This window comes from Cavia porcellus, unplaced genomic scaffold (assembly GCF_034190915.1).
Source record: "Cavia porcellus strain 051 isolate PalLab524CR breed Dunkin Hartley unplaced genomic scaffold, mCavPor4.1 scaffold_33, whole genome shotgun sequence".
Classification (NCBI taxonomy): domain Eukaryota; kingdom Metazoa; phylum Chordata; class Mammalia; order Rodentia; family Caviidae; genus Cavia; species Cavia porcellus.
The window spans coordinates 17,718,588-17,745,994 of NW_026947516.1; the positions used below are offsets into that span (position 1 = coordinate 17,718,588).

At 40.0% G+C, this 27,407-nt stretch overlaps 1 protein-coding gene across 2 annotated transcripts in view; it reads left to right on the forward strand.

Moving 5' to 3' along the window:
- The first annotated feature begins 10,117 nt into the window (after positions 1–10,117).
- Positions 10,118–27,407, forward strand: part of Grpr (gastrin releasing peptide receptor) — a 67,108-nt gene continuing 49,818 nt past the window's right edge. For both annotated transcript variants that reach the window (XM_063242727.1, XM_003463023.4), the window contains exon 1: positions 10,118–11,044. In XM_063242727.1, coding sequence (XP_063098797.1) covers positions 10,635–11,044 — 410 coding nt within the window. In that variant the 5' untranslated portion in view covers positions 10,118–10,634. The remainder of the gene's footprint in view (positions 11,045–27,407) is intronic.

Consider the following 27,407-nt stretch of genomic DNA (forward strand, 5'->3'; position numbering starts at 1 on the left):
CCATTTTCACTACCCAGGAGACCTCTGAAAAATGGCTGTCTTGCTATTTCTACCTCTGTTGCCCTGAGAAAAAGAGTGGTCTGGTGGTTAAGCAACTAATTGCCAGAGCACAATTTCTAACCACAGAACTGCAGGCAAGCTGCTTCCCCTCCCTGCACCTCGTTTTCTAACCTGTAAACCAGCCTAAGTCACAGTGTGGTTGTAAGGACTCCTGAGGAGAGCACAAGTAAAGAGCCTGGAGCCAATAGTGGCTATTTTTATCATTGCATCCTGTGTCCCCACCTCTTTTCTCAGTTTCTGTACTACTGCTAATCTATCTGGCTATCTTGGCTTCTGAGGGACACAAGTGGAATTTTAAATACACTCATATGTTTACAGGAAGGAATGTGAAAGAATTGGAGGAGAAGGGTCAAAAGAGCCAATCAGTCCAAGTCCCTATTGGGTCCCTATTTTCCTAGGCTGGCACTCCATTGGCCACTCTGAAACTAGTTTCACCCCCAATCACATGCATTTCCTTGCACTTCCTCCTTGTTCTCTAGAAAGATGATGTGGAGCAGGGTAATGCATATCTCAATGGCTGGGATGCTGCCACCATCCTGGAATGCTATTCAGCCTTATACCCTCTGCCAGGGCCTCGAAGATGTGTGAGAACATACTAGGTGGCATTATTAACCATGTTCATGATAAGTGGCACTTTTGACATTGTAAAACCTTTTTATATTGGGAATTGGAAACACCTACAAAGATAGACAAATGCATAACATGAACTCCTGTGTACCTCTCACCAATCTTTCACACCTATCAACTCAGGTCTGATTCATTTTGCCCCTTTCTATGTCTCCATTTTTTGTAGGTGTGATGCAAATCCTGGCTACCATATCATTTAATCTCTAAATATTTCAGTAAGTTTCTTTTAAGCAGAATCATCGAACTCTGCCCCATGTACCAACCTCTCGTTTTGTAACTAAGTCTACTGGAGCCCAGCCCCACTTGTTCATTTTGCTACTGTCTATTGTCTCCTTCCCAGACAGGGAACCTGAGGTCCACAAAGCTGCAAATATTTACCATCTTGTCCCTTAAGAAAAAGTACTGACCCCTGCTTTAAAAGACAAAGACTTTTATAAACAACTAGAATACCAGATCATGACTCAACTAAAATTAATGATAACTTACTACACAATCACTTAAAGTTCTTTCGGACTTCATATTTTTTCAGATGTCTTCATATTCATGATCTCATTCAAATCTCACAGCAAGAGGTAGAGAGGAAAACTTTAATGTCATTTAAATCCCTTTTATGTAGGAAATAATGTAAGCATAGAATTTTAAAATGAGTATATTGAAAGCAGGTAGCTAACAAACAATTTGAATAGGATTCTGCCCTTGACTTACTGTGGTGGGGCCAGGGGAAGCCTGAGTTCTGCAGTATGTGGGTGATAAATTCCCTGTGTATTTCTCAGCTATTTCCCTTGAAAGGTATTTGACTTGAAGAACCTAGTATGGAATATATATTTCAAGTATGATTGGGAGTTAATTTAAGGTGAGCCTCCTCTAAGCAGTAAAGATAACAGAGTCTTATAATGAGTGACAGTTCCCAGGGAACCACTCCGAGTTTGAAGTGTCTTAGTGGCATGGGCAGAGAAATCTACAGATAAGCCCGTTTGCTAACATTTTCCTTAGGGAAGCACCTGGTAATATTTTATAGGCCACAGGAAAAAGGGGAAATGTGAGGTATGGATTCACTTTAGTTACAGGAGTACAGGGACTCTGGAGGTGCATACTTGGCTATTTTGTCCCATAAAGTTAGCTGGAACTAAATAAAGGCTGGACTTTCTCATGAGAACACTACTGGCATTTTTATTGGTTTGCGTGTGAGATAAGACTCCGCCTTTGAGAAGAGAATCCAATAGAGCATGTGAAACTGAAAAGTAGAGACAGAAAGTCCAATCAGACTTCAGAAATTATAGGAAAGTTAGTTTTTAATTTTATGTGCCCTGAAACCCAGTAGACAATGGTAATTGCTAAAGCAACTTCCAGACTGTTTAAAGGAACACTCATTCATGCTTATACAATAGCTTCCTTTCAAAATATTAAAAGCCTTTTCCTAGTGAGGCAATTAGCTGTTTAAAACTAGGAGCTATTGCTTGGTAATTTTTGCATTTCCTGGCTCTAGAACTGGGTCTGGCAGGGAGGAGCACTTCAAGTAAGCGATGTTACATGATTACATATGTCAACCTCATTTCTTGTTCAGGCGTGAGTAAAACCACATTTCTAGTAATTAAAGGGAATTTGTCACCCAAAATGCAGTTTTACAGCGGCAAATCCTAGCAGATACCACCCTAATTAAGTGATCCAAGTTAACATCATCATTGATAAGTCCCTGGAATCCTGTACCCCGTGGTAGGCTGAACAGCTCCCAAAGATATCCAGGTCCTAATCCTTGCATCCTGTGAAATGTTTCCTTACATGGTAAAAAGGACTTAAGAATTTTGAGATGGGAAGATTTTCTTGGATTATCTATGTGGGCACAATGTACCATGAGGATTCTTAGAAGTGAGAGGCAGAGAAAGATCTGCTTACAGAACGAGAGAGGACTATGTGATGACAGAAGCAGGGCCACAAGCCAAGGAATGCCGGGTCCACTAGAAGCTGGAAGAAGCAGAATCAATTTTCTCTGAGCTTTCAGAAAGTCCTATCCTGCCAACAAATCACATTTTAGACTTCTGAGATCCCGATTGAGGGCAAATAAATTCCTGTTGTTTCAAACCATTAACATTGTTGCAATTTATCACAGCAGCTTATATTATATATTTATTTCCTGATATGATGATAAGATGCCTGAGCTTTTTTCCCCCAAAATCCTATCCACAGTCTAATCATGAAATGATATCAGGAAAACTGAAATTAAGGGACATTCTATGAAATACCCCCTCAGTACCATTTAAAAGAATCAAGGTCATGAAAAACAGGGAACTCTGAGAAATTTTCACAGACAAGAGGAGACTGAGGAATCATGATGATTAAATATCACTTAGTATCTTGGATTGGACCTTGGAACATAAAATGACAGTAGTAAAAAGATCAAAGTCTGAATAAACTCTATGGTTTAGAAAATAGTATTGTGCCAATGCTAATTTTTTAGTTTTATAAGATATTCACAATTGAGGAAGGTGGGTGTAAGGTATATGGGAACTCTTTGTACTGGATTTGCAACTTTTTTGTACAGCTAAAATTATTTCAAAATCAAATGTTTAAAAAAGGATACAATCCAGCAACACAATGTGCTGTCTTGTCAGACATCTGTTATTGCAGGGAGATATAACACAGGGCTGTGGCACAGGGTGTCTGGGGCTGCAGTGATGGGACTTTCCAGAGGGAAGGAAGAAAGAGCTGAAGAAAGATGATTGACCCTAGAGGGACAACATCCTCTTGGTTACCTTCAGTGTTACTGGGTGGTACTGATGTTACAAGTTGTCCTGGTGCACAGGCAAGGGGGACATGTCCCTCTACTTCATGGATGGAGAAGCCATGATAAAGAATCCTTCAGTAAAAAGTAATGTTCATTAAATCAGTTGGACTTGCCCAAGCTCACTGAGCAGATGTGGAAATGGAATATAAATTGTCTAATTTCCAGATTGAGGGTAACTGAGCAGGAAAGTTCAGCTCATTTACAATATTTCAAATATTATATATAATATATATATACATATATCTTTAATACAGATAAGAAACTTTGATGATACTGGATGACAAATGGATTTTAGTCTGCATAACTTTTCTGGGTTTGACTATACTGTCCTTCTCTTCACACCCTGCCCAAATGCTCAAAATTCAGCTTAGTCTTATAGAACTTGTCTTTTTTTATTTTTTGTGTGTGATTTTTGGTTTTGATGGTTGTCTTTCTTCCTCTTCTCTGTCCATTCGACTGACCAAGTGTGATCTATTGCTGTATAACATAAAGCAGTGGTCTAAAAATAACAAAACTTCTTAACTCCTATCTCTGTCAGGAATTGAGGAGTGGCTTGGCTGGGGGGCTCTGGCTCAAGTCTGTCTTAGCTGAGATACAATACCTGACATCTTAAACTTACAGGAGTAGAGGTTTCTTTTGGCTCACAGTTTCAGTCCATGGTGAGCTGGATCCAAAACAGCATGGTGGAAGAACCTAGGTGGAGGAAAGCTGCTCACCTCATGGCAGCCAGGAAGCAGAGAGTGTAGGGAAGAACCAGGGAGGGAGACACACCATTCCAGGTCATGCCTCCAATGATCCACCTCCAACCAGGCCCCATCTCCTAACAGCAAGTCATCCAGAAGCCCCCATCATCCAGTCACCTTACAAAAGCCAGGTCTATGAGTTAATGAAGTTCTAGAGGGACATCTAGATATAAATCATAACAGCGGCTCTCAGGAAGCTGCAGTCAGAGGTGTCAACTGAGGTTGCAGTCATAGGATTCACTTCCAAAATGATATACTCACATACCTGTGATCAAGAGAGCCCAGTTCCTTACCATGCAGTCATAGCAATGAGGTCACATGAGCATCCTGCTGACATGGCATCTGACTTTCTCCAGAGCAAGGGGTCCCAAAAAGGGAAGATACAGCATTCTTTGGCACCCACTGTTGAAAGTTACACACTGTTCCTGCTACCTCCTTGTTAGAAGTAAATCACTAAGTGTAGCTCCCATGCTGTAGAAAGGAGGTTAATCTCTACCTCTTAAAGAGCAGCATACCAAGTTTGGATATACTTTAAAACCAGTACTCTGATGTGCTCCTGGCCTTAGGGGCTGATGTAGAAGGTAATCCTCTTCCCTCGACTTACCCTGGGCATCTACATTTACTTCTGTAGCTTCCTGGGGCTCAAAATAAGTCCTGACTGCTTTCATCTTTTGTCTACATTCCCAAGCCCCATGAAAAGCTACAGGGTGTTGAGAACAGAAAAGGGAACCTGAAATAACCCCAGCGTTACAGGATCTGGATAGAGTCATCTGCCTTGTTTGTTCCTGCTGCTGCCCTAAAATTTGACATCTCTGATTCTTCTCAAGCAAGGGTTGCTGCAATCTTTTAAGCACCTTCTCCATGGTGCTGTCCCAAATCTAGTATTGAAATCATATTCAGTACCCACTAACTTTCACCACATGAGCTTCTCAAAACCTAACTTCACTGGCTTCTCTATCAGTCTTTCACTGTCAATTTAAACTGTTGGCTTTCAGCATTCAAGTTCTAAGTCAGCCCTGTTAATTATTTTTACCTTTTTGTCTTCAGACTTCATCTCCCATTTCCGCTGAGTTAACTTACATCTCCTTGTTCATACAGCGAGCTCAATATGCCCAAAAGCAGACTCAGCATTTCCTTACAGAATGACTTCCCTCTTGCCCTTGCTGTTTATCCTCTGACAAATAAACCTTACAAAATATAGCACCATCTTTGGACTTCTCCATTGCCTGTGTTCTATGTATTTCTGATGGAATTCTTGACCCTGTATTATGGCAAAACCAGCTTTTCTACCATGTAGTGCAGGACAATTCTCAGCCACTATCAGGGATGTCCAAAAGCCCCAATTCAGTGGTTATTACTTTAGCTTTGAGGTAGTGTCTGTGCTGGTTATGCTGTGAATTTAAGATTCTAGTCTCCCATCTGTTCCCAGTTACTGTTCTGGTTTCTTAACCATTGCTGCTAGATCTCCCTAATCAGTACATTCTAAACTTTAATGTGCCCATGAATCCCCTGAGGATCTTTTTTTAAATCCAGATTATTTTAAAAATGCAGATGATCAGGAAATCTGGGGTAGTGCTTGAGAGTCTACATTTTTAACAAGCTTTCGAATCATGTCCACACAGCTGGCTCAACCAGTGAGCACATTTTGAGTAACAAGAGTCCATAGCAATAGTCTCCTAAACTTCCTTGTTTACTCTCCTTCCCCAAAAGAAGACAGCAAAAGCACTGTCATATTGTCATGGTTTCTGGATACCACTGCCCACATTACTAGTCTCCAGCATAACAGTATGTCAGAGCCCCCTGGGAGCTCATGAAGTGTATACCTATAGGCTTGTAGCCAAGCCTATAGGTATACACCTATAATCCCAGTACTCTGGGAGGCTGAGGCAGGAGGATCACAAGTTCCAACCCAGCCTGGGCAACTTAGATCCTGTCTCAAAGTAAAAAATTAAGAAAAAACAAAGAATTTATGATGTAGTCAATGTGAAAGTCTTAGAGATTTGATCCTCAATACTGAAGAAAAAAGAAAAATACTGGTTCTTGGGTTATATCCCTGTAATATAGACAGTGTAAATGTAACTACAAGCTACTCCCCTCCACTTATGTGAACCTGAGCAATGCCCCAGGGCCAGTTCAGTGATCCTTGTCCTAGGAGACAAAGATAAGAAAAGTAAAGACCCCTGAGCCTGCCCCTGAAAATTACAAAATTCCAAATCAGGTCACATGCACACCAGACCTACCAGTATGACCTCCAGTAACCTTTCTTCATCTGGAGCTCATTGAGGTTTGTGTATATGGACTGCATCTTGTACATCCTACTATTACAGAGTCAATTATGTGTAGGACATGCACAGGAGACACAGCTAATATGACCCAGCACCCTGTTGATAGTGTGATCAGTCATGCTCTGAAAGACCCAAGGGGAAGCGCCCCAGAAGCAGCTGCAACATTTTAAACCTGTACATCTTATGCTGCTAGTTAGTGTTCATGCTATTTTCTTTTTGCAGGCATGAAGCTCCTCACTCTGAGTGTACTACCGCCTTAGCAAACTGTGCTGCTTTTTCCTTACTGTCGTGAGCTATGTCTAATTCTTTGATCATTGCACACAAAAGCATAGGAACCTGTCCTGCATGCCATGGTAGCACCTGGGCATTTCAATTCAGTAGGTATGGGATAGGGCCTCAGAATTTGTATTTTTGTGAAGTACCTCAGGCAATCTTGATTTTTTTCTTTAAGGAACTGCGTCTCTTGGGCTGAAGTCCAACCTGAAGCCTTGAATGCAAAAATCTTTCCCAGTAGATACATGTTTTCCTCTTTCTTTCTTTCTTTCTTTCTTTCTTTCTTTCTTTCTTTCTTTCTTTCTTTCTTTCTTTCTTTCTCTCTCTCTCTCTCTCTCTCTCTCTCTCTCTCTCTCTCTCTCCTCTGCAAACTTTTGTTTCAGGCAGATTATCTGTCAGACCAACTCAGAGTATCACTTTCTTTTTATTTTGGTTATAATTAGAAATTCTACCCATGCTGTAATGAATTTATCCGTATGTGTGCATCTTTGTTCAGCAAGAATGCCAACTACTAGAAGACACGTTGCCAGGGCCAAATCTATCTCTTCTCTCTTCGGCCCCACTGAATCCATCCATCCTCCTGAATTTTCCCAAGTCACTACCTCCTTCATATTAAAATCCCACACTGAGCAACAATTTTTCTGCAAGAATGAAAAATGTGACTTTACTGACTAAATTAAAAGTAAAGGTAATAGCCTTGACCTGACATATAAGAAAAATGCTGAGTCATGCTCCAATTCTATTCAGAACTGGAGTCCCCGAGAACAGAGACCCTGTGTTATACTTCCTCCACATCATTTTCATGTGTCACAGGCATCACACTCATCACTAAACCCAAGGCTAAGCAAAGGTCCAAATGTGTTTGTACCCTGCTGGAGGATGACCATAATGGTGGGGACAGAAGGAGTCATTAGAGCTAATTAGTTGAAATGACATCAGGCTGGGGATTTAGCTCAGTGGCACAGTGCCTTCCTGGCAAGTACAAGGTCATGAGTTCAATCCTTGGTACCAAATAAATAAATAAATAAATGACATCAAAATGATCTAATTAGCTTTTTAAAACATCCTTGATCCCGGAAAATAGTAGGTGTCCAACCTCAGCATACCTTTACTCCTAAAATACCATTAGAACATTTCATAATGCTGTGGAACACAATATTAACACCAGCTGTGAGAAAGCAACATCCATCAGCATCCATTTAGCTGATGTGGAAAGAAACCCTAACTGCCCAGTTGGATTTGAGAGGTGAGACTAACGCAGCACACAAGCACAAGGAAAGAAATAAACAGAAACCATACTGTGTCCTCTTTGTGAACCAAAACTCTAAGCCAAACTTCTTAGCAAAAATACAGGATCAGTCAAGTGTGGTGGCACATGCCTACAATCCCAGCACTTTGGGAGGCTGAGGCAGGAAGATAGTAATTTCAAGTCCAGCCCAGAGACCCAAATGACTAAGCAAGATCCTGTCTCAAAATAATTTTTAAAAAGGAAAAAGAGGGCTGGGAATACCACTTAGTGAGATGATCCTATATTCAATCTCCTGTACCACCAAAAAAAAAACCCCAAACCACTGAATCACAATCCCAGCCAACCTGCCCTTCATACTCCTTCTCCGCCCCTTTCTTCCCATTTGACTGACCTTTCTTGACTTTAGTGCCCTGCCTTTCCCTTATGCTTGTATTTAGGCATATACTGTTTTTTCCACTCAAAAGGCCTTGCCAAATACTTACCTTTTAAGATCAAGTACCACCTTTTGTGAACCAAGGGTAATTTCTTCCTTCCAGAAAGGACAGGGGATCTAAAGAGCTGCAAATACACATATCTTCATATGATTTTTCTTTCAGCCTCTTACACAGTGCTTGGCAACGTTCAGTTCTCTGTAGATTTCTGTCAAGTGAATGGAGGAGTTGTTGACTTACTTATGTGAGTGGGACCCCTTGCCTGTGAATCTAAGGTCAGTCACTCTTCTGACCATTTCCAAAGGAAATCTTTCCTTTTCAATATCCATATAATAATCACAATAATAGTAATAAATAACTATTATTAATTGAGTACTCACCGTGGGCCAAACACTATTTACTTTTAACCACGGATCATTTTATTTAACTTGACATGTTATCTCCAATGTACAGAGGAGGAGCCTGGGTTTTAAGGGCCTCAGTTCCTTGCCCAGGTAATAGAAGAGAGAGCCGAGACAGACGAGAGCCCATGGACGGCATCATTAAGTGACCCTGCCAGCCTTAGATGGACACTGCCAGGCTCGTGGTCAGTGACTCATTACCAGTGATGCCGAATTCCTGAGAGAAGCACTTCTACCTCTGGGCAGGCAGCACCCGGCTTTCCGTAGGAACACAGTGACCACATTAGTGTTGCATCACACTAGAAATGTCCATAGCAACACACTTGGGGGCCTGCGCTGGGGGGCTCTGACATAGAAGCCCAGGACAAGTGTCTTTATTCCTCGTGAGTCCTGCAAAAGGGGGCCTTTGATAGCAAAGTGCCTCAAGACCCTGCTGCACGGAAGTCTTGAAGTTGTTCCCTTATAATGTATGTATAAGTTGTTGGCTAGAAGACTTATATGTTTCCTGATGAAGTCTTTCCTAACACCTCTTCAACTCTGTCAGCTCCCCCCGACCCAGTTATTTAGGAGCACCTGTAATTCTTTTGCAGTCCTTCATTTGCCACTCAAGGCTAAGGGGAAATTTGCTGTGAAATGTGGCATGCATTCAATAATAAATTACAAATAGCTACATCAAAATGCCAATTCACATTATTTTTCAATCAGATGAGAAAAGACCTATTTTTCCAGGATAAAGTAATAATCTTTGTGAATTAAGAATATACACTAGCTGGCTCCCCAGAAAGGGAGCAGGAGGGGCTTAGCAAAGCCCCAGGCTAGAGCCCCTGGGCATGGGGTTTCTAGTTTTCCCAGATTGCTTTGCTGAAGGTTTGAGGGACAGTCTTGTGCCTGTGTTCTCAGTATCAGCCCTGCTCTGAAAGCCAGAGTGGGACAGCCACACACCGACACCTCGTGCACTTGTGTGTTCTGAATTCAGACATACTTTTTACAGTAATCCCCGTGTGCCACTCCAATGTATTAGAAAAGATGAGAAAATGGGAAGTGAGACCCATCTGAGTCCATGGAGATAGTGTCAGAAACATGTCCAATGCCTGTGCGATGCTAGCAACGTTTATTAAATACCTCCCTTAGATGTCGTGTGTTTAAATGAGAAGCCCAGCGGATCTGCAACAGCGCGCAGAAGTGCGGTGTGCGGGTCGGTCGGTGGCTCCTCATTTGGAGAAGGCAGGCAGCTGGGCAGTGATTGAAGTGTCCAGCAGGGGGCTGGCATTCGCTGTCTGTCCTCGGTTCAGCAGAGCGGCAGTTTGCTGGTGAAGCCTGTGACGCGCACGGCATCCTACCTATAGGATTTGAGGTTTGCTCAGTGCAGTTTTTTCTACCCACTTTAAACCTCTAGGTTCTAAATATCAGGAAAGACAGGGAATGCTGTGTGAAAATAGCCAAAAGTTCTCAGTAAACTGCAGGTAAGGGAACTGAGGCCAGGGCAGAGGAGAAAGAGGTGCCAGAGTAGGTTTCTTTGGAAGCCTTTCTTTGGGCTGAGTTTTTGTTGTTAACTTACTGGATTCAGAGAGGGACCGAACTGGCTGTGTGAAAGCCAGAACAGCATTAGCGTCAAAACAGTGACGAAGGGGTTTTGAATATCATAGTAGATAGGCATTCAGAGTGTTTAGTAAAGAAGTTAGAAAGCCAAGCATAGCCACCACCTGCATCTTCACCTAACTGCAGAATCAAAAGTTTAGAAACAGCATCTACAGGGCACTTTGAGGTAAAGAGAAGGCTAAAGATGGATCCAAATAATTGTTTCCTTCTGAAATTGGAAAGGAAACATTCGATGCACTGCAACACCTCCAATCACAGTGTGGATCTCCCTGTGAGCGAAGACTGGTTCCACCCGGGGATCTATGTCATCCCTGCGATTTATGGGGTTATCATCCTGATAGGCCTCATTGGCAACATCACACTGATCAAGATCTTCTGTACAGTCAAGTCCATGCGCAATGTGCCGAACTTGTTCATCTCCAGCCTGGCTTTGGGAGACTTGCTCCTCCTGGTAACCTGTGCCCCCGTGGATGCCAGCAGGTACCTGGCTGACAGATGGCTATTTGGCAGAATGGGCTGCAAGCTGATCCCCTTTATCCAACTTACCTCCGTGGGGGTGTCTGTCTTCACACTCACAGCGCTGTCTGCAGACAGGTAAGCACTGACCGGAAGTTACCTGCTCTCTCAAGGTGGCTGAGGCCTCGGGAAATGAACTGCCATGTTGCATCATGACCCACAGGGCTGTTGATACAAAGGCAAGTTTTATTCCCGTTCAGGCTAGTTACTGCCCATATTCCAGGCAGTATCTTTCTGTTCTGGGAATCGTTTACTGCGTTTGACATACTGGTTCTAGAAAGAAAATGGCAACTGGTAGAGACAGGAGACAAATGAGGGGGGAAGAGAATCTGAGTACAGGATGGAGGTACATTTTCCTAACTTCTCTCTTCCTGCAAAATTAATTGACCATCACACCCCATAGCTTCCACCTCAGGCAAATACTTTTTAGGAGCAATTCAAGCCCTTCAGAGAGCAAAGAAGTCTCACTGAGCATCTCAAAAATATTCTTTCGGAAGTAACCCAGAGGAGAAAATAAGCCTCATTTCTTTGAAATGTATTTTCCTCAGGCAGTTTAACTTTTCTCAAAGCTGATTTTCTGTGTGGCTGTCTATGACTAAAGAGTTGGTGCTGTTTTTTTCTAAGTCTCTATTAAGTGGTTTATTTTTCCCCCGTGTGGAGAAAACTTCATTCAAGCTTCACTTTTTATTTTCATATCTTTATTGACATTATTCTATACACAATATCTTTGAGGGGTTGGTTTGGGGCTCAAAGGGGCAGAGACTGGTGTAGGAGTTTATTCTGGAAAAAGTATGTATGTATATTTGTGAACTGCATTTGTTGTGTGGATGTATTGCATACAAATTTGCATGTATTCATTCTTAAAATTTTTTGTACTCTTTAACATTTATCAGACATTTATCTAGCCTGTAGCAAAGCACTTTGCTTGAATTAACAAGGCAGGAAATAATCTGCAGATTGTTCACACAAATTGCTGAACATACCTTATGTATTTCTGGGTTCTGCCAACTGGACACAGTAATGATTAGACTTTCAGACACAGCATAAACAAAATGGTCAAATTAACAACAACAAAAAGAAACAGTTCAGTGAACTAGAGACTGTGCGTTTTTAATCTCAAAACCAGCTGTATTTTATATGCTAGAGATACACAGAACCCGAGAGTGTGCTAGAAAAAGCAAAGAAGCAGCTCCTAAAAGTTTATACTCAGAAGAAAATGTCTCACATTTTGATACATGAGGTTCTGGGTTCTCATTTTGTAGGGGAACAAATAGTTCTCAGGTGAGCTGACCTTGTAGAGTAATGGACAAATAAAGATAATGTTATCAGTATTTGTAGACGTGTTTATGCTCAGCTGCCTGAGGCACACTGCTAAGCACACATAGCACTTTCAAAGACTGAAAAGAAATGGCCCAGAAGTGAGTGTACTGCACCACGGGACAGGGTCCCTACATTCCCTTGCCTGGCCTTCAGTGTGCTCTTAGCCCGGACATTTGCCTACCAGTGCAGTTTCGGTGTACATTCAGGGCTGGAAAACTTTGGAACTGGCAGGGGCTCTGTGGCTGGCTACCAATGGCAGAGGGCACTTCAGGATGAGGGTAATTTTCTTGCTGGGAAGGCGAGATTTCAGCTTCCGGGTTGATGAATGCAGTGGTGCAGATGGTGTTTACTGTCTTCTTGGGAAGGGAAACAGAGAGGAAAGTGAGGGCATGGAATGTAAAGATGCAGCTGCAGGCACCTCATTCCCAGAGTTTCAAAGCAGACCCAGCTCACCATCAGCAGAAAGGCAAAGCTCTTTCCAAAGCTGGCTTGGACGCATTGGCAGCTGCAGTGCATCCTCAGTAAGTTTATAGTTACTATAGGTCCGTCCCAAGTTGAGAAATCATTGTGTGCTCCTGTATAACTAACTTCTTGTGCTCCACTATGGTATTATAAAGCTGATGGCCACCTGAGTTACAGGCAGCACATCTAATCAATTTCAACAAGAGTAGGTATTGAGCTAGTTAAGAACATAAAGACTATATATACTTCACTATTTATCTCATTATTTAAAGCTGCAGGATACTTATAGAAACCTCATGGGATTGGCAGTGCAAATAAGTATTTTATTATACGTTCTTCTGAACAAAGTGTAATCTTTATACTCAGTTAATCGAGTGAGTTAAACCAGTTCAATACTGTCATATATGTCTATATAATTGCATAACCACTACCCAGTTGAGATACATGAGAGTTTTCCCCAGAATTTCTCTTCTGCTTCTTCCTAGTTAATACTCCCACATAGAAGTAATTCTGATCAGTCACCAGCAAATATTTATGCCAATTCTTTAGTCATACATAAGTGCAATCGTATAGTGATTACTCCATGATGTCTGTCTTCTTACGCTTATTATTTTGTACTGTTCATCTATACTGGTGCATGTAGACAGTGTTACATGAGTATGCCACAGTAGATTTGTCTATTCTAGTACTGATAGGCACTGGGTTATATATAGTTTGGTGTTGATAATAATCATGCTGAATGTTTTTATTATGCCTTTGGGGAAATAAAAGCTTATTTCTTTGGGGGGATATGTCCAAGTATGGAATACTGGGTTTAGGAGTATAGATTTTGCAGATATTATTGAAGCTAATAAAAGATAAATTAAAAGCACCTCCAAACTGAAAGATCATCAGAATCCTAGGGGAACTGAAAAATCATACAGCTCCTTAGGACCCAGCTCTACTGAATCAGGGGTTCTGACATGTGACTGGGACCCATAGTGACAAGCCTCTATCCCTGCCCTCTGCAGGTGAGCCAGCAGTGCTGGTGCTCATTCTGACCTCCCTTTCTTCAGTCCTCTCCTTCCTCAGAAGAACTTGAGTGTTTGTCAGCATGAAAAGAATAATATGCTTCTAGAAAAGTTTATTCCACTGCCACTGTGGCAAAGGGAGATTTTAAGGCAATCTCAGAAGCGGGAATTCTGGGATTATCCCAACTGGCCAATTGCAGGCTTACATTCAAGCCCTATGGGGTCAGTCCTTTTCCTCACTTTCCTCCCAGATCTTCTGCCCTTACACTCATAGGTGTCCCCATGCACAGTGGCTCAGCTGACCTGTTCCTGTCGCACTGCTCTCCAGTGTGCTTTTTCCCTCTTCTCAGCTCCTGGTGTCTGGCCTCGAATTGGTATCTGTGCACCTGCATGTCAGAAATTTTCTGTCATCACTGACCACAAGGGACTTGGACTAAGCTACTTAGCTCCTACGGTCTTAATTTAATCATCTATAAAATGATGGCATTTGAGCTAGATTATTTCTATGATACCTCCAAAGTGTAAAAGCTTGTGATTTTTATCTGCCATCTTGCTTCATTCAGAGTCTGGCTCAAGCCTCCTCCTTAAAGTCCAAAATTGAATCATTCTAGCCCAGATTTCCTGGTCCTTTTCTATTATCCTAGACCTGAGATTTATTATCCTAGACCTGAATAATCTTGTGACACCTTTTATCTTGCTGTTTTGAATTATTTCACTTGTCTTTTTTAAATCCTCTCATGTATTCATTGCTTAAACATTTTGTAGATTTCCAAGAATGATGAGATTAGAGATTTCATATACTTTAGTATAAAATCCATTTCTTCAGTGATGCAGCCACATGTGAAGTGCTCAACATCACATGAGCTTAGTGGCTACTCCCCCTAGCAACACAGACACCGAGTAGTCTCATCCCTGCAGCCAGTTCTACTGGGTAGTGCAGAAATGAGATTGCCCTGTGTATGGGCTCCAGATATCTCTCCTGGGACCCACGCATGTGGCTCTCTCTCAGATAGCCTGTCAGGATTTCCTCAGAACCCAAAGCCTTCCAGTTGCTCAAGCTCCTCCCATCTGCTTTCTCTTGGAAACACGCACAAATGAGGAGGGAAGAAATCCTGCAGCCCAATACCATCACTGGCATGGAGAATTTAAGTACTTAATTTGATAGGATTCTGAGACTTTTTTTTTTATTTCTAAAGAGGGTAAAATTAAACAGAACCAAACAGATCACAAGACAACAATGTAAGAGACACAGATTTCAAAGCAAGACAATCAGAGATCTTTACTGTCTATCATATTGTCTCTTGCTTTCTTCCAAATAGTTGTCCATATCTTTGCATACAATGAATTCATACAAAAGATAGTATAGAACTGATCAGAACAGGATGATGAAGGCATGTTAGGTCTTGAAGACCAGACAATAAGGAAGTCAACAATGGATGCTATAATGATTCTCATTCTCTTCAAAATAGCTGTCCATACCTTCATGTATGTTGAAATTAAAAAAAAAAACAGACTAAAATCACTCTGAACAAAGAATAATAGTATTGCTGGATTTCACACCATGGTGCTACAGAACAGCACTGGGTACCTTAGTGTCTCTTTTTCTTCAAAGTAGCTGCTCATTTCATTGTGCATTATTTATCTATTCTCATAAACTTTTTAGAAGTCTACACATGCATAGGGTTTTGAGACTTTCTGAAGAATACATGTGAAGGAGTTCACTTTCAAGGCCTGCATTATGAATTTTGTTTTGCTGTGGTTTTTCTTCTTTTTTGAGACAAGACTGCACTATGCAGTCCAGTCTGGCTTCAAACTCACAGTGACTCTCCTGCCTCATCCTCTCGAGTGTTGGGGTTACAGGTGTATGCCACTACACCAAGCTTTGCATTATGACATTTCCATGCTCTTTTTCAGGCCCTCACCCACCTGTGAGTCTATCCTTATACAGTCCTGTCTTAAGACTAACCAGACCAAACACTGCTCTATCCAAATTCCTGCCATTTCTTCCCACGTGGGTGCCACTGGACTTCTCCCCTCTCTCACTGTCACATTTCCCCTCCCTACCAGTTAGGCTCTGTTCCCTCCATCTGCTCATGTCCTGTGAACTCTGCGTGGCACAGTTCAAGTCCTTTCTGAAGGTGTTTTTGCCTGTATTGTTTGTCAGTTACCAAACCTACCTTGCTTTGTACCACAGAGTTACTTCACAGATTTGCTTTATAAAGGGCATAGGAAGCTTGATGGTGTCTGTCTTCTATGAAAGCCTGGCCCATCCAACTTCTAATAAGAGTGCAATGACTTTTTAGAAAATTCTTCTTCATTATTGGTGGGAGTGTAAACTAGCACAACCGTAATGGAGATTCCTCAAAAAAACTAAAAATAGAGACTCCTTTGGACCCAACTGTTTCCCTTCTAGGTGTCTTCCTGAAAGAGTTAAAGACATCATGTTATAGTAATGTATGCACACCCATGTTTAGAGCAGCACAACTCATACTAGCTAAGTCTTGGAAGCAGCATGTGTGTCCATCAACAGACAAATGGGTAAAGAAAATGTATTTACACATAGTGGAGTACTACCCTACCATGAAGAGGGATAAACTTGAATCATTTGCAGCAAAATGGATGTACCTTGATACCATAATGTTAAGTGGAATAAATCAGACATACAAGCTTAAATATCACATGGTTTCTTTTATATGAAAAACTCAATACATAAAGTACAAAGTAAAAGACACATAATAGGAAAAGAGAGACAGAAAATGAAAGTTATTGCAATCCAGCTGGCCAATCTAAAAGCGTACCTTGATTTAATATAATTGTCTTATGTGTTTTCTGTGTTTCTGGTCTATGAATCTTTTTGGACCTGTATATATGGCAATCATCCTCATAAAGACTCATACATAAATGAATCTGATCTGGCAGAAGTCAGGGGGAGGGAAAGAAAAAAAAGAATTGAGATGTGTTGTATAGATGTACCAATTCCACACAATGAGTATAATCAGCATGTACTACAATCATGTACTAATAAAAATTTAAAAGGGTATAATAGCTGCAGCTAGATTAAAGTTTGGGCAGTGACAAAGTGATAAAAAGAAAAAAAAAACCCAACAGCCAGAAGTAGAAGTCATCTTAAAAGTCAGACCCTTATTTGACAGAGACCAAAAGAAGTGACAGGATTTAACCTTCACAACAAAATCAGAGTCAAACGGCAACCCTAATCCCCTCATTCTGGTTCCTTCAGGGAAACTGGAGTCTGATTCCATCTCACTTCTCTGACCAATCGGACTACAGACTGCAAACGCCACCACTGTGAATGGAAGACATTATCCTGGGGAACACCACTGTGGGGGCTTGGAAGGGGTCACCGTAGTGATCTCTAAGGTTCTTCTATTGTATACCCAGCTTCACTGATTCCAAAGTGGTTGACTTCTTTTTCAGAAGACAAGTCATAATTTCTTACAAAGCATCTTTCCTATAGCTCCCTCAGTCGGAGCAGTTTTCTTGAGTCCAGACTTCTCTAGGGTCTGATGTTTCTGAGGCACACACTGCTTTTCTAGAAGAACACTAGTTAAATTCATGTCTGTGCACAGCAATAAAACTTCCTCTGCTCTCTGTGTGTTCTGGGCGTGATCAAAGGGCAGGGCGGGGGAGGTGCACTTTCCCACCGCTGCTCTCTTCACGGGAGCACCTGTCCGTGGAAGGGGAAAGGTGAGGCTGAGAACTTTGATCTCACCTCTTGCACATTATCTTTTCAAGTGTCAGGCTTTTATGTGATTAGTTAAGCATCATTTCTGTCAACTTAATATGCACGGAGGCACAAAAAGCACAAACTTGATCATGAATCAGGCAGCACAGCCCTAAAGGGCTCCCTGGTGAGGTTTTTTTGAACTGCGCCTGTCAATATCATCCTTTAAAAATAGACTACATTTGCATTCTTGCACTTATAAACCCTGCTGGTGTGTGAGATTGCATAAATTCTCTCTTAATTAAAACACATTTTTCATAATAAAATAATTTATGCTCCTGTTCCTCTTTTTAAAAAATATATGTTTACCTCCCAATGAGAAAAGGAGCTTAGTTGCCTCCTGTAAGAGACTCCTTGCCACACGCCTAGCAGAGTGACCAACACAATTCCATCATCCTTCTTCTTTTTTTCAGGTTTATTGTGCTCTAACTACAGTAAATCCTTAGATGCACATTTCTATGAATTTTGGCAAATGTGTACAATCACATCATCACCACGATCAAGATAGAGAACATTTCTATCATCTTTCCCCCTCAAACTTTTCTCATGTCCCTATGCCTGTCTCTTTCCTCCGTACCGTGTTCCACTGGCAACCACTTATCTTTTCCAGGATGTCACATGACTGACATGATGCAGTATGTGGCTGTTTGAGTCTGGCTTCTTTCAATTTATGTCGATGCATGGATAAGTAATCCATGACTTTTCTTTGTTCAATAGTATTCCATTGTCTGGATATACCACAGTTTGTTTATCCCCTCTCTGCTTAATGGGCATTAGGCTTGTTTTAAATTTTGGGCGATTGTGAATAAATGTAGCAGAGGTATTCCCATACAGTTTTTATATGGACATACGTCATCATTTCTCTTAAGTAAGTATCATCCATAATTATTTTCTTGAAAATTATTTTGTTCATTTTTTTACTGTCTGTTTTCGACCATTGGAATGTAAGCTCCAAAAAAGTGGGAGATTATCTTATTCATTATGTTTTCTGGCATTAGAACAGTTTGTAACCCATAGTAAGTGCTCATCAAACCACTGTCGAATGGAGAAATTGATGGATGCAGGAAACCAGGAATAAAGGAATGGACAAACCCTGGTAGGTTCTACTAGGTGAACCTAGAGTACTGGATATTGGTGTATGACTTATTTATTTGCTTATTTGACAATCGAAAAATGGTGGTTCCAGCCATAGATGACAAGAGGTCATCCAGGTTTTATGGAGCCTGGAGGATGGTTAAGAAAGATAAATAAATAAATAAAAACTAGGCAAGAAAATGAATGTTTTAAATATTTATAAATTACACATATTTAGAAATCTTAAATAAGCTTAGACATTTAAATAAGCTGATACATTCCACAAACATCACAAAATCCAGAAAAGTGTGACCCTGATTTGGTCATATTCATTTATATTTCTTTTTTTCTTTTTGACGTGGGAGGTGGAACCCAAGTCATCCATGCAAGACAAGCACTTTACCACCGAACTACATGCCCAGCCCAGGTAATATTCATTTCTATAGAGCAAGTAGAAGGATAAGTCAGTCTTCTAGAATGATTTATTAAAATTGGCTTTTTATTAATTAGAAGTTAGAAACGTTTCTTCCAACTGCATGCCTCATGCCTATTGGTAATGTCACATCGATGTTTAGAATTATTATCAAGATTTAGGAGACCACTGTGTTTGTCTTTTTCTGCTGCAATAACAAAATGGGATGGACTGGGCAAATTACAAATAATAGAAATTTATTAAGCTCATGATTCTGGAGGCCAGCTACAATTTCTGATTTATAAACACAGACACTGATAAATTCAGTTCTACTTCTATATTTAAATGTAACCTACCATTTTATTGTTTGAGTTTGGGTCTCATCTGTTTCATAATCATATTCCTTCCCTTTCTTCTTTCTTGCACACTAATTAAATATTTTAATGATTCTTTTCCCCCCTCTATGAATTTATTAATGCAGGCTCTCAGTGTTCTTTAAGGTCCTACCCCAGAGTTGACTTATTAGAATTACTATAAGTTAAAATTTTCCTACTTCCTGCAAGATCCAACCATCTTAAGACGCTTAAAATTCATTTCATATTCTCTCCTGCCTTTTGGTTGTAGATTTGCTTATCCGAAACTTTTAACTCTCTGCTTATTCTAAAACCCACAATTTTTTTATGATATCTTTATTGTTCGTCCATACTTTATTTTCCATCTTACTTACCACTAGATTTAACTTTAGATTTCAGTTTATAGCCATTCGTGTATCTTTTCTGTTCTGTTTCACTCCTTTCTACATCTGTGTGACTTCATCTGAGATCACTTCTGCCGAAAGAATTCCCTTCAATATTTCATTTAGTGTAAGCCTAATTGTGATATATTTTCTCAGACCGTTTTTGTCATCATTACTGTTTTTGATGGTACTGGAATTTGAACTCAGAGCCTTTGCACTGAGATACATCCGCAGATCTTTTTAAAATTTTGAGACAGTTTCACTAAGTTGCTAAATTGCCCAGATGAGGCTCAAACTTGTGATTCTCTGGCTTCAGTCTCCTAGAGTGCACCACCAGGCCTAGCTTCTGTTTCTGATTGTCTGAAAATATCTGTATTTCATGTACATTTTAGAAGATATTTTCACTGGGCATAGAATTTTAGGAGACTTGGTCAGCAACAGGCTAGTCTGCCATTAGCAAGAGGGAAAAATCCCAAATCCCTTCAGACAGGCTCAGTTTTCAACTCTTCAAAATGGCCACTCATCGTCCTCTTTCTCAGTGAAGTCAGATGTCAGTTTTATTGTTGTTCCTTTAAGAGTATTGATTGTTTTTCCTTTTGGACTGATTTAAGATTTTTTTTTCTCTTTAGCTTTAGTTTTCAGTAGTATTGCTATGATATGCATAGAGGTGGTTTCTATTTTCCTGATGTGAATGTTCATAGCTTTTCTTAAATCTGTGACCTAAAAATTTTAGTTAATTTTACAAAGTTCTCAATCGGTACAACTTTAAATTTTGCTTTTCTTTCTTTGCAGTATCCACATATGACTAGAATAATTACAGGTTAATTTTAAGCCTTTGAAAATTTTTTCCTCCTTTGATTGTTTTTGCTGTTATTAAGGCAAGTCATTTCGTGCTATGGTCAGCCTCTGTTACTGATGATTATTTTGAACACATTTTAATTTTACCATTTTTCTGCATCCCATAAATCTCTACTCCACTTCCTGTATTTCCCATCCTTTTTTCTCACTGTACTTCAGTTTGGTCCTTTTCAGGTCATTAGTCCTCTCTTTTTCTAGTCTGGTCCTGGAGCTTCCATTTAATTCTCATTTTTGGTAAGTATATATTGCAATTTTAGTATTTACATTTAGTTCTATTTTATTACTCAGTTTCTCAAATTAGTCCCAATATATTTTAAAATCTCTCTCAGACAAACTCTAACATGTGGAAACCTTTAGAAATCTGATTCCTTTTTACCTTTTTATTTCCTTTGATTGTTCTTGGTCATTTCATCTTGTCTCCTGGAAAATGAAGCAATTTTTGTTTATGTGACTGATTTTGCATATGAAGAATTATAGATATTCTGAGACCATTTATCTGCTTCAGTCAGGGACTGAGCAGATTGGAAGCTGGGTTTTGGTCCTTGTGGGAGTTGCTCTATTTCTTGTTTCGTTTGCTAGGAGAGTTTACCCCTCAGGCTGTCTTTTCTCACACCCTGGGATGTTGACCTGGGACCCTCTTCTCGCTGAGCCCTGAACCACAGTTGCTGTCCCTCTCCAGCTTAAAGCTGCCAGCAGCTCTGCTCAGCTTTTAATTTCTCTGCTGCTGATTGAAATTTGTAAATGACTTAATGAGAGAAAAAGATGCTGAATCGCAGCTTCCTCCCTGCACTTCCATTCTCTCCAGGATTTTGCTTCCACACATCATTATCGCCTTGGTATTTCTCTGATGTTTTCAAAGAGCTTTTTGTAACTTTTCATTTTCCGAGACTTGGTCAGCAACAGGCTAGTCTGCCATTAGCAAGAGGGAAAAATCCCAAACCACTTCTCTTGAAGCCCTGATCTGATGCAGAGATTCCACACACCCCAATTCTTTTAAAGAGAAGTTCAGAGCTGCCTATTCCGGGATGTGGGATCACCATTCAAGAGCCTCAAACAATCTCAGCAATTTAGAGGCAGAGAAGTGAGCTTCAAAGTGAGAAAGTCAGAAATCTCGGCTGATACCCACAGCAGTGGGTACATCAAAGCTGCTGGAATCTGCATCAAGGCAAGGGCTCTTAACCCCAAGAAACAGGAGCTAAAGCTGACATTTACTTAGGCAGCGAGTGATACTAGCTGGGATTTCATGGGAAAGAAGGACCGAAATGGTCCTGAGAATTGTTTTAAAACTTCCTTTGTTCATTTCCTTCCTTCCTTCCCTGTTTTCCTTCTCCCTCTTTCACTTCTTTCCTTTCTCTTTCATTGTACTTAGGCCAATTGGCCAGCTAAAGGTATCATAGGAAAGAAGCAGAGAGAAGAAAGTACAGACAGACCAGATCATGCTCATTTAATGATGGAGGCACATCCCTTAGACTAAGTCGTGAAGTGAATTGGTCGCTAAATGAGGATTTGTATATAGTATATACATTACAATATTCAGAACAAAAAAGTGATCAAAGAAAACTCCAACTTGATCATTTTGCTTTGCTTTGCATAACTCTCACATGCAGTATTGTAATATAGAACAGAGTGTAAAACTCGTGGTACTTTACAATACAATCAGCAACAACTACAGTGCTATATAAACAAGACATGCTGCTCTATAATCAAGTTATACAAAGCTATACCAAAAAAAATAAAGACAGGTCATAAGTCTGAACAGCACACCTCCATCATAAGTCCAAACAGTAGGTAACAGGCTAGTCATTAAATGAGGAACATCTGCACAAAATTCAGCACATAAAGTAATTTATTTCCTGGTGTGAGAAGTACTTAAGATGACAATGTGTCCGTGTGACTCACTTATATTTCTTTTTGCTGTCTATATACAAATAGAAGAAATACAGGTCAACTTTAAGTTTTCCAAGATTTTTTTCCCCTTTGTTGATGGTTTATTAATTGAGTTGTGCAGTGTCATACGCAGGTCAGAGCTCTCTTATGAGAAGCACTTTAAACAAAATAAGACAGTAGAAAATTACATACTAACAATATCATGTTATTTCCCCCAGGAAAACATGAAAAATACTTTTTTTATTTAAAGAAAAGGAAACAAAAAAATACATGGAGATAAAAAAGGGTAGAAATAATACAAAATTACAGAAAAATAAACGGTAAGAAATGACTGGTTGATAAGTTACATATTGTCATCTAGGAAATAGCTGTTCAGGTTACAAAATTAATGTATTTAAAATGACATTCAAAAAGTGACACTGCAAACAATTTTGCTCAATGATCGAACAAAAACTCAGTAATATGGTTATCAGTCCTACACACTTGTTTTACATCTCAAAGAGGGTAAGATTAAACATATCAAGACAGAACAAAACAGTTAAAAAAACAATTTAAAGAAATACAGATTTCAAAGCAAGACCACTGGAGATCTTCACCGTTTAACTGTCTCTAGTTTCTTACAAATAGTTGTCCCCATCTTCACCCACATTATATACATATTGCATATTATAGAACTAATCAAATCATTACAGGATAATGAAGGCTTTTTAGGCCTTCAAGATCTAACATCGGGGAAGACAATAATAACTATTATTGCATCTCACATTCTCTTTGTGGTAGCCGTCCCCATCTTTACATATGCTGAAATTGAACTTAAGAGACTAGACTAATATCATTCTGAACAGTGAATAATAGTATTGCTAGAATTTATATCATAATGCTACAAAATTAGCATTGAGTTTCTTAGTGTCTCTTCCTCAGAGTATCTGTTCATTACATCTTGCACTATATAATCTGTTCCCGTAAATAATTATAAAAAATCTCATGTGTGAATTTCTACATATATGTCTATCCTCTCTGTATTATAGGGAAAAACAAATCATAACAAGGCAGCAAAACAAATTCCTAGAAAAACATGCAATGGATAAGACATATAAGACCACAATATAGGTGATCTTCCATAGTTACTACGTTTTCTCTTGTTATTTTAAATAGATTTGCCCACATCATCGGCTTAATATAGTTAAACATAGTATTACCTATTTTTATAAAAACACAACTTTGAAAGCATTGTAGGATTTGAGAGCTGTTAATGATTAATACCAGTATGGATATCCTTTTTAAATAAATTTTGTCTTTTTCCTTTTTCCTTTTTATCGGTACCAGGGATCGAACTCACAACACCTGCTTGCAAGGCAGGCGCTTATGCCACTGAGCTAAATCCCCACCTCCCAAGTATGGATATCCTTTACATCTTGTCATCTTCAGAGTAGTTGCCTCTACTTTAGGGTTGATACTAACAAGCATACCCAATTCAAATAAAATCAGCCAAGGCAAACCCATGGTCTTATGAATCAGATTCAATTAAGATCAGTCATAGTAAGACAATGTAAGTAATACAGGATTTCAGTTTAAGTTAATAGGAAAGTAAGGATAGTTACCATGATATAACCTGCTATTTTTGGGTAAGATGTCTGTGCCCTCAAATCTGATGAATGGACAGACCAGAACAAATTAAATTCAAACTAAATATGATAATAAGACTACTGTGTCTTTTAAATCCTGATACACTATTAACAATGACCTCTGCATTTTTTAATAGTGTTTCAGAGCTGTCTACACTAAAGGCTATAGCTTACCATCTCTGCCTCATGTCTGCTACTCCACTTTTCTGCTATAATTTGTCCACTGTATTCCCTCATTCCACTGTCTGCCCCCATTCATTCAGGCCTCTCTGCCACTGTTGCTGGAATCCTGGTATTCCTTTCTCTCTTTCTCTGGAATGTCCTTCAGCACTCTCTGTAGGGTTGGATTGGTGGCCATGAACTCCCACAGTTCCTCCTTGTCTTGGAAGCATCTTATTTCTCCATTAATTTTGAGAGAGAGTTTTGATGGGTATATGAGTCTTGGTTGCATATTATTTTCTTTCAGGACTTGGAATATTTCTCCCCATTCCCTTCTTGACTTAAGAGTTTGTGTTGATAAGTCTGTTGTTATTTTGATAATTTTCCCATTGTAGGTAATCTGCTTCTTTTCTCTGGCTGCTTTTAATATTCTGTTCTTTTGGTGGATTTCTGGAATCTTGATTATTATATGTCTAGGCATAGATCTGTTTTGGTTGTAGGTAGTGGTGTTCTGTATGCCTCTTTTATCTGGATATCATTTCTTTTTGCTATACATGGGAAATTTTGCTTCAATATATCTGTGAATATTCTTTGTATTTCATTTTTGGTTGCTCCTGCTTCCTCACTCACATTCTTTATTCTTAAGTTATGTATCCTTTTGTCATCTTCTAGCTTTTGAATTGTTTCTTTCTGGTTCCTTGTTATTTTTAAGAGGTTTTTTCTTTCACGATCATATGTCATAAATCTCTCTTCAAGGTTTTTCAGAAGGCTGGCTTTAGTTTCTGTCAAGGCATTTTGCCAGTGTTCAATGGAGTTTTTAGTTTCCTGGTAATCTCTTTGGATCTGTTTCATGTATTCTAAGTTATGTTTAAATTCTTCAGAAGTTTCTCTTTCTTTTCTGATTTCCTCAGTTCTTTCATCTGTGTTCTCTTGGGCAGGGCTTGTCATTTCTTTAATTAGTCTCTTTATATCTTGCCTCACTTGGATCAGGAGTACAGCTTTAAATTCATCTATGAGGTCATGGAGGTATTTTTTTAATTTCAGCTGATGCTGTGTCCAGTATTGAGTGGTTACTGTGCTTGTTCTCTTCAGTGTTTACTTCTCCTGGGCTTATTTTCTCATGTTGGGCAGCTGGAGATTTTTTTTATTTTTATCTCTTGTCATGTTTCTGGTTTCTTTCAGACTGGAGTATCTTGGGGGTCTCTGGCCCTCTCTGTATTGCTTAGGGCCTCTCAGAAGCATGCTGACTTGAGTTTTTGCTGTCTTCCTCAATTTGTTGTTATCTGGGGTAGGCAGGGATGCAGGGATGGTGCAGGCTAGCCTCCAGCCTCTGTGCCAGTCAATCGTAAATTAGGCTGTACTTTCTGGATGTCACAGAGTTGCGACTATTTTGTATCTTCTTATTGGGCCCCAAGCAGAGGCTTGGTTCAGCCCCAGCAGATCCTTCCAGTTCTCTCTGTGCTAGAAGCAGCTGACTAATGTCACTGTGGCACAGGGTTCTGCCCCAATCCCAGCTGTTCTCTTCCAGACCTCTCTGTGCCAGGAGAACCAGGGCAGAGGGTCTGCCCAATTCCAAGATGTCTTCCACTAGTTCTCTGGAAGAGACTGAAGCCAACACGGCACCAGGCTCTGCCCAGTTTCAAGATGTCCTCCACCAGGTCTCTCTATGTCAGGGACGACTCAGTGATATCACCGAGCCGCAGGTTCTGCCCAACTCTAAGATGTCTTCCACCAGACTCTCTGTGTTATTGATGTCGCCGTGGTGGCAGGCTCTGCCCAATTCCAAGATGTCCTCGCGCCAACCACAGCAGCCACGGGACCCCATCCCTAGTAGTCTTCCTCTTGAGTCTACTGCACACTATGCAGCTTGCTTTCACTGCATTCCCGGCACAGCATGGAATGGTCAGAAAACTGTATAGTGTTCGGCTTTGGAGCTCTAGCTCCAATCTCCTCTGGTGCAGCTGGGCAGTCCTGGCTGCTTCGCAGGGTCCCGGGTCTCAATTTCCAGCAGTCACCAAAAGCCAACACAGCTTTTCCTGTTGGGTCCACTGGTCAGTTTGCCGCATTAAAGGTGCGGGATTTGCAGCCTCCCATTATCAGCCTTCACAGTCTCAGCACAATTTTAAATCCTCCAGCCGTGCTGTCTTGGTTAATAAGAATCATTATCCATTCATCTGGCCCTCTTCATGTTGTCATATTCTAGCATCTAATATGATTTCTCTGGAGAGACTCTCCGCCCAGTCCCCTAGCAAGCTGCCATGTTTGAAACCGAAAAATACTTTTAAAAAATAGTGATTGGAACAGATCTTTTAAAAACTCTATCATTATCTTTTCTTCTCTTATTTTAAATGATTGACTGTATCACAGAAGAGCAGAAAAATCAGAATTTGGTATTGTTTCTTTTCTCTATTGTTAGTAGAGGTGAAATTGAAAGTTAAACTGATGACTTAGAGAATGTAAATACTACAGGATGAAGGCAAGTGTCATCAATCTTTAGTTGAAAATATTCTTGTGCATTTAAAAACTCTGGGAATCTAAAGCACAATAGTCAAATTCAAAAGTCACCACTGACTTGAGGATCCAGAGACAGAGGCTCCATGCTTGGTTCTCAGTTAACCAGCTCTGAGACCCCTCTGGGTTCGTTTCTTCTTCAGTTAAAGAAATGCTGCTTGATGACCTCTATGTTTCATATTTCATAGTTATGTAGAAAAAAGATTTGTAATTAAGCACATACCCATTTGTCTGGATCAAGACAACAGCACTTCATATGCTGATGTAGTGAGTTCTATACCAGGAGGCTTTTATGAGGCATATGGAAAAAGCATTATGTCATTTAGGAGGGCCTTTATGCATACTGTACTTTGCTTCACCAGTCACACATCACATCTTCAGTGAACAGGGACTTTTGCATTAAAAAAGCTGAACCTGAAATGCCAAATTAATACTTTTTAAAAAAATTTTATTTAAGGAGAAAAAAGAAAAAAAAAAACAGAAAAAGAGTACAAGTTACACAGAATTTCAGAAAAATTAAACAGGAAATCACTAGTTAATTACATATTGTCATCTTAAAAATAGTTGTTGAAGTTACAAAATTAAAGCATATAGAGGGAACTTTCAAACAGTGAGACTGCAAACAGTTTTGTTCAATGATCCAAC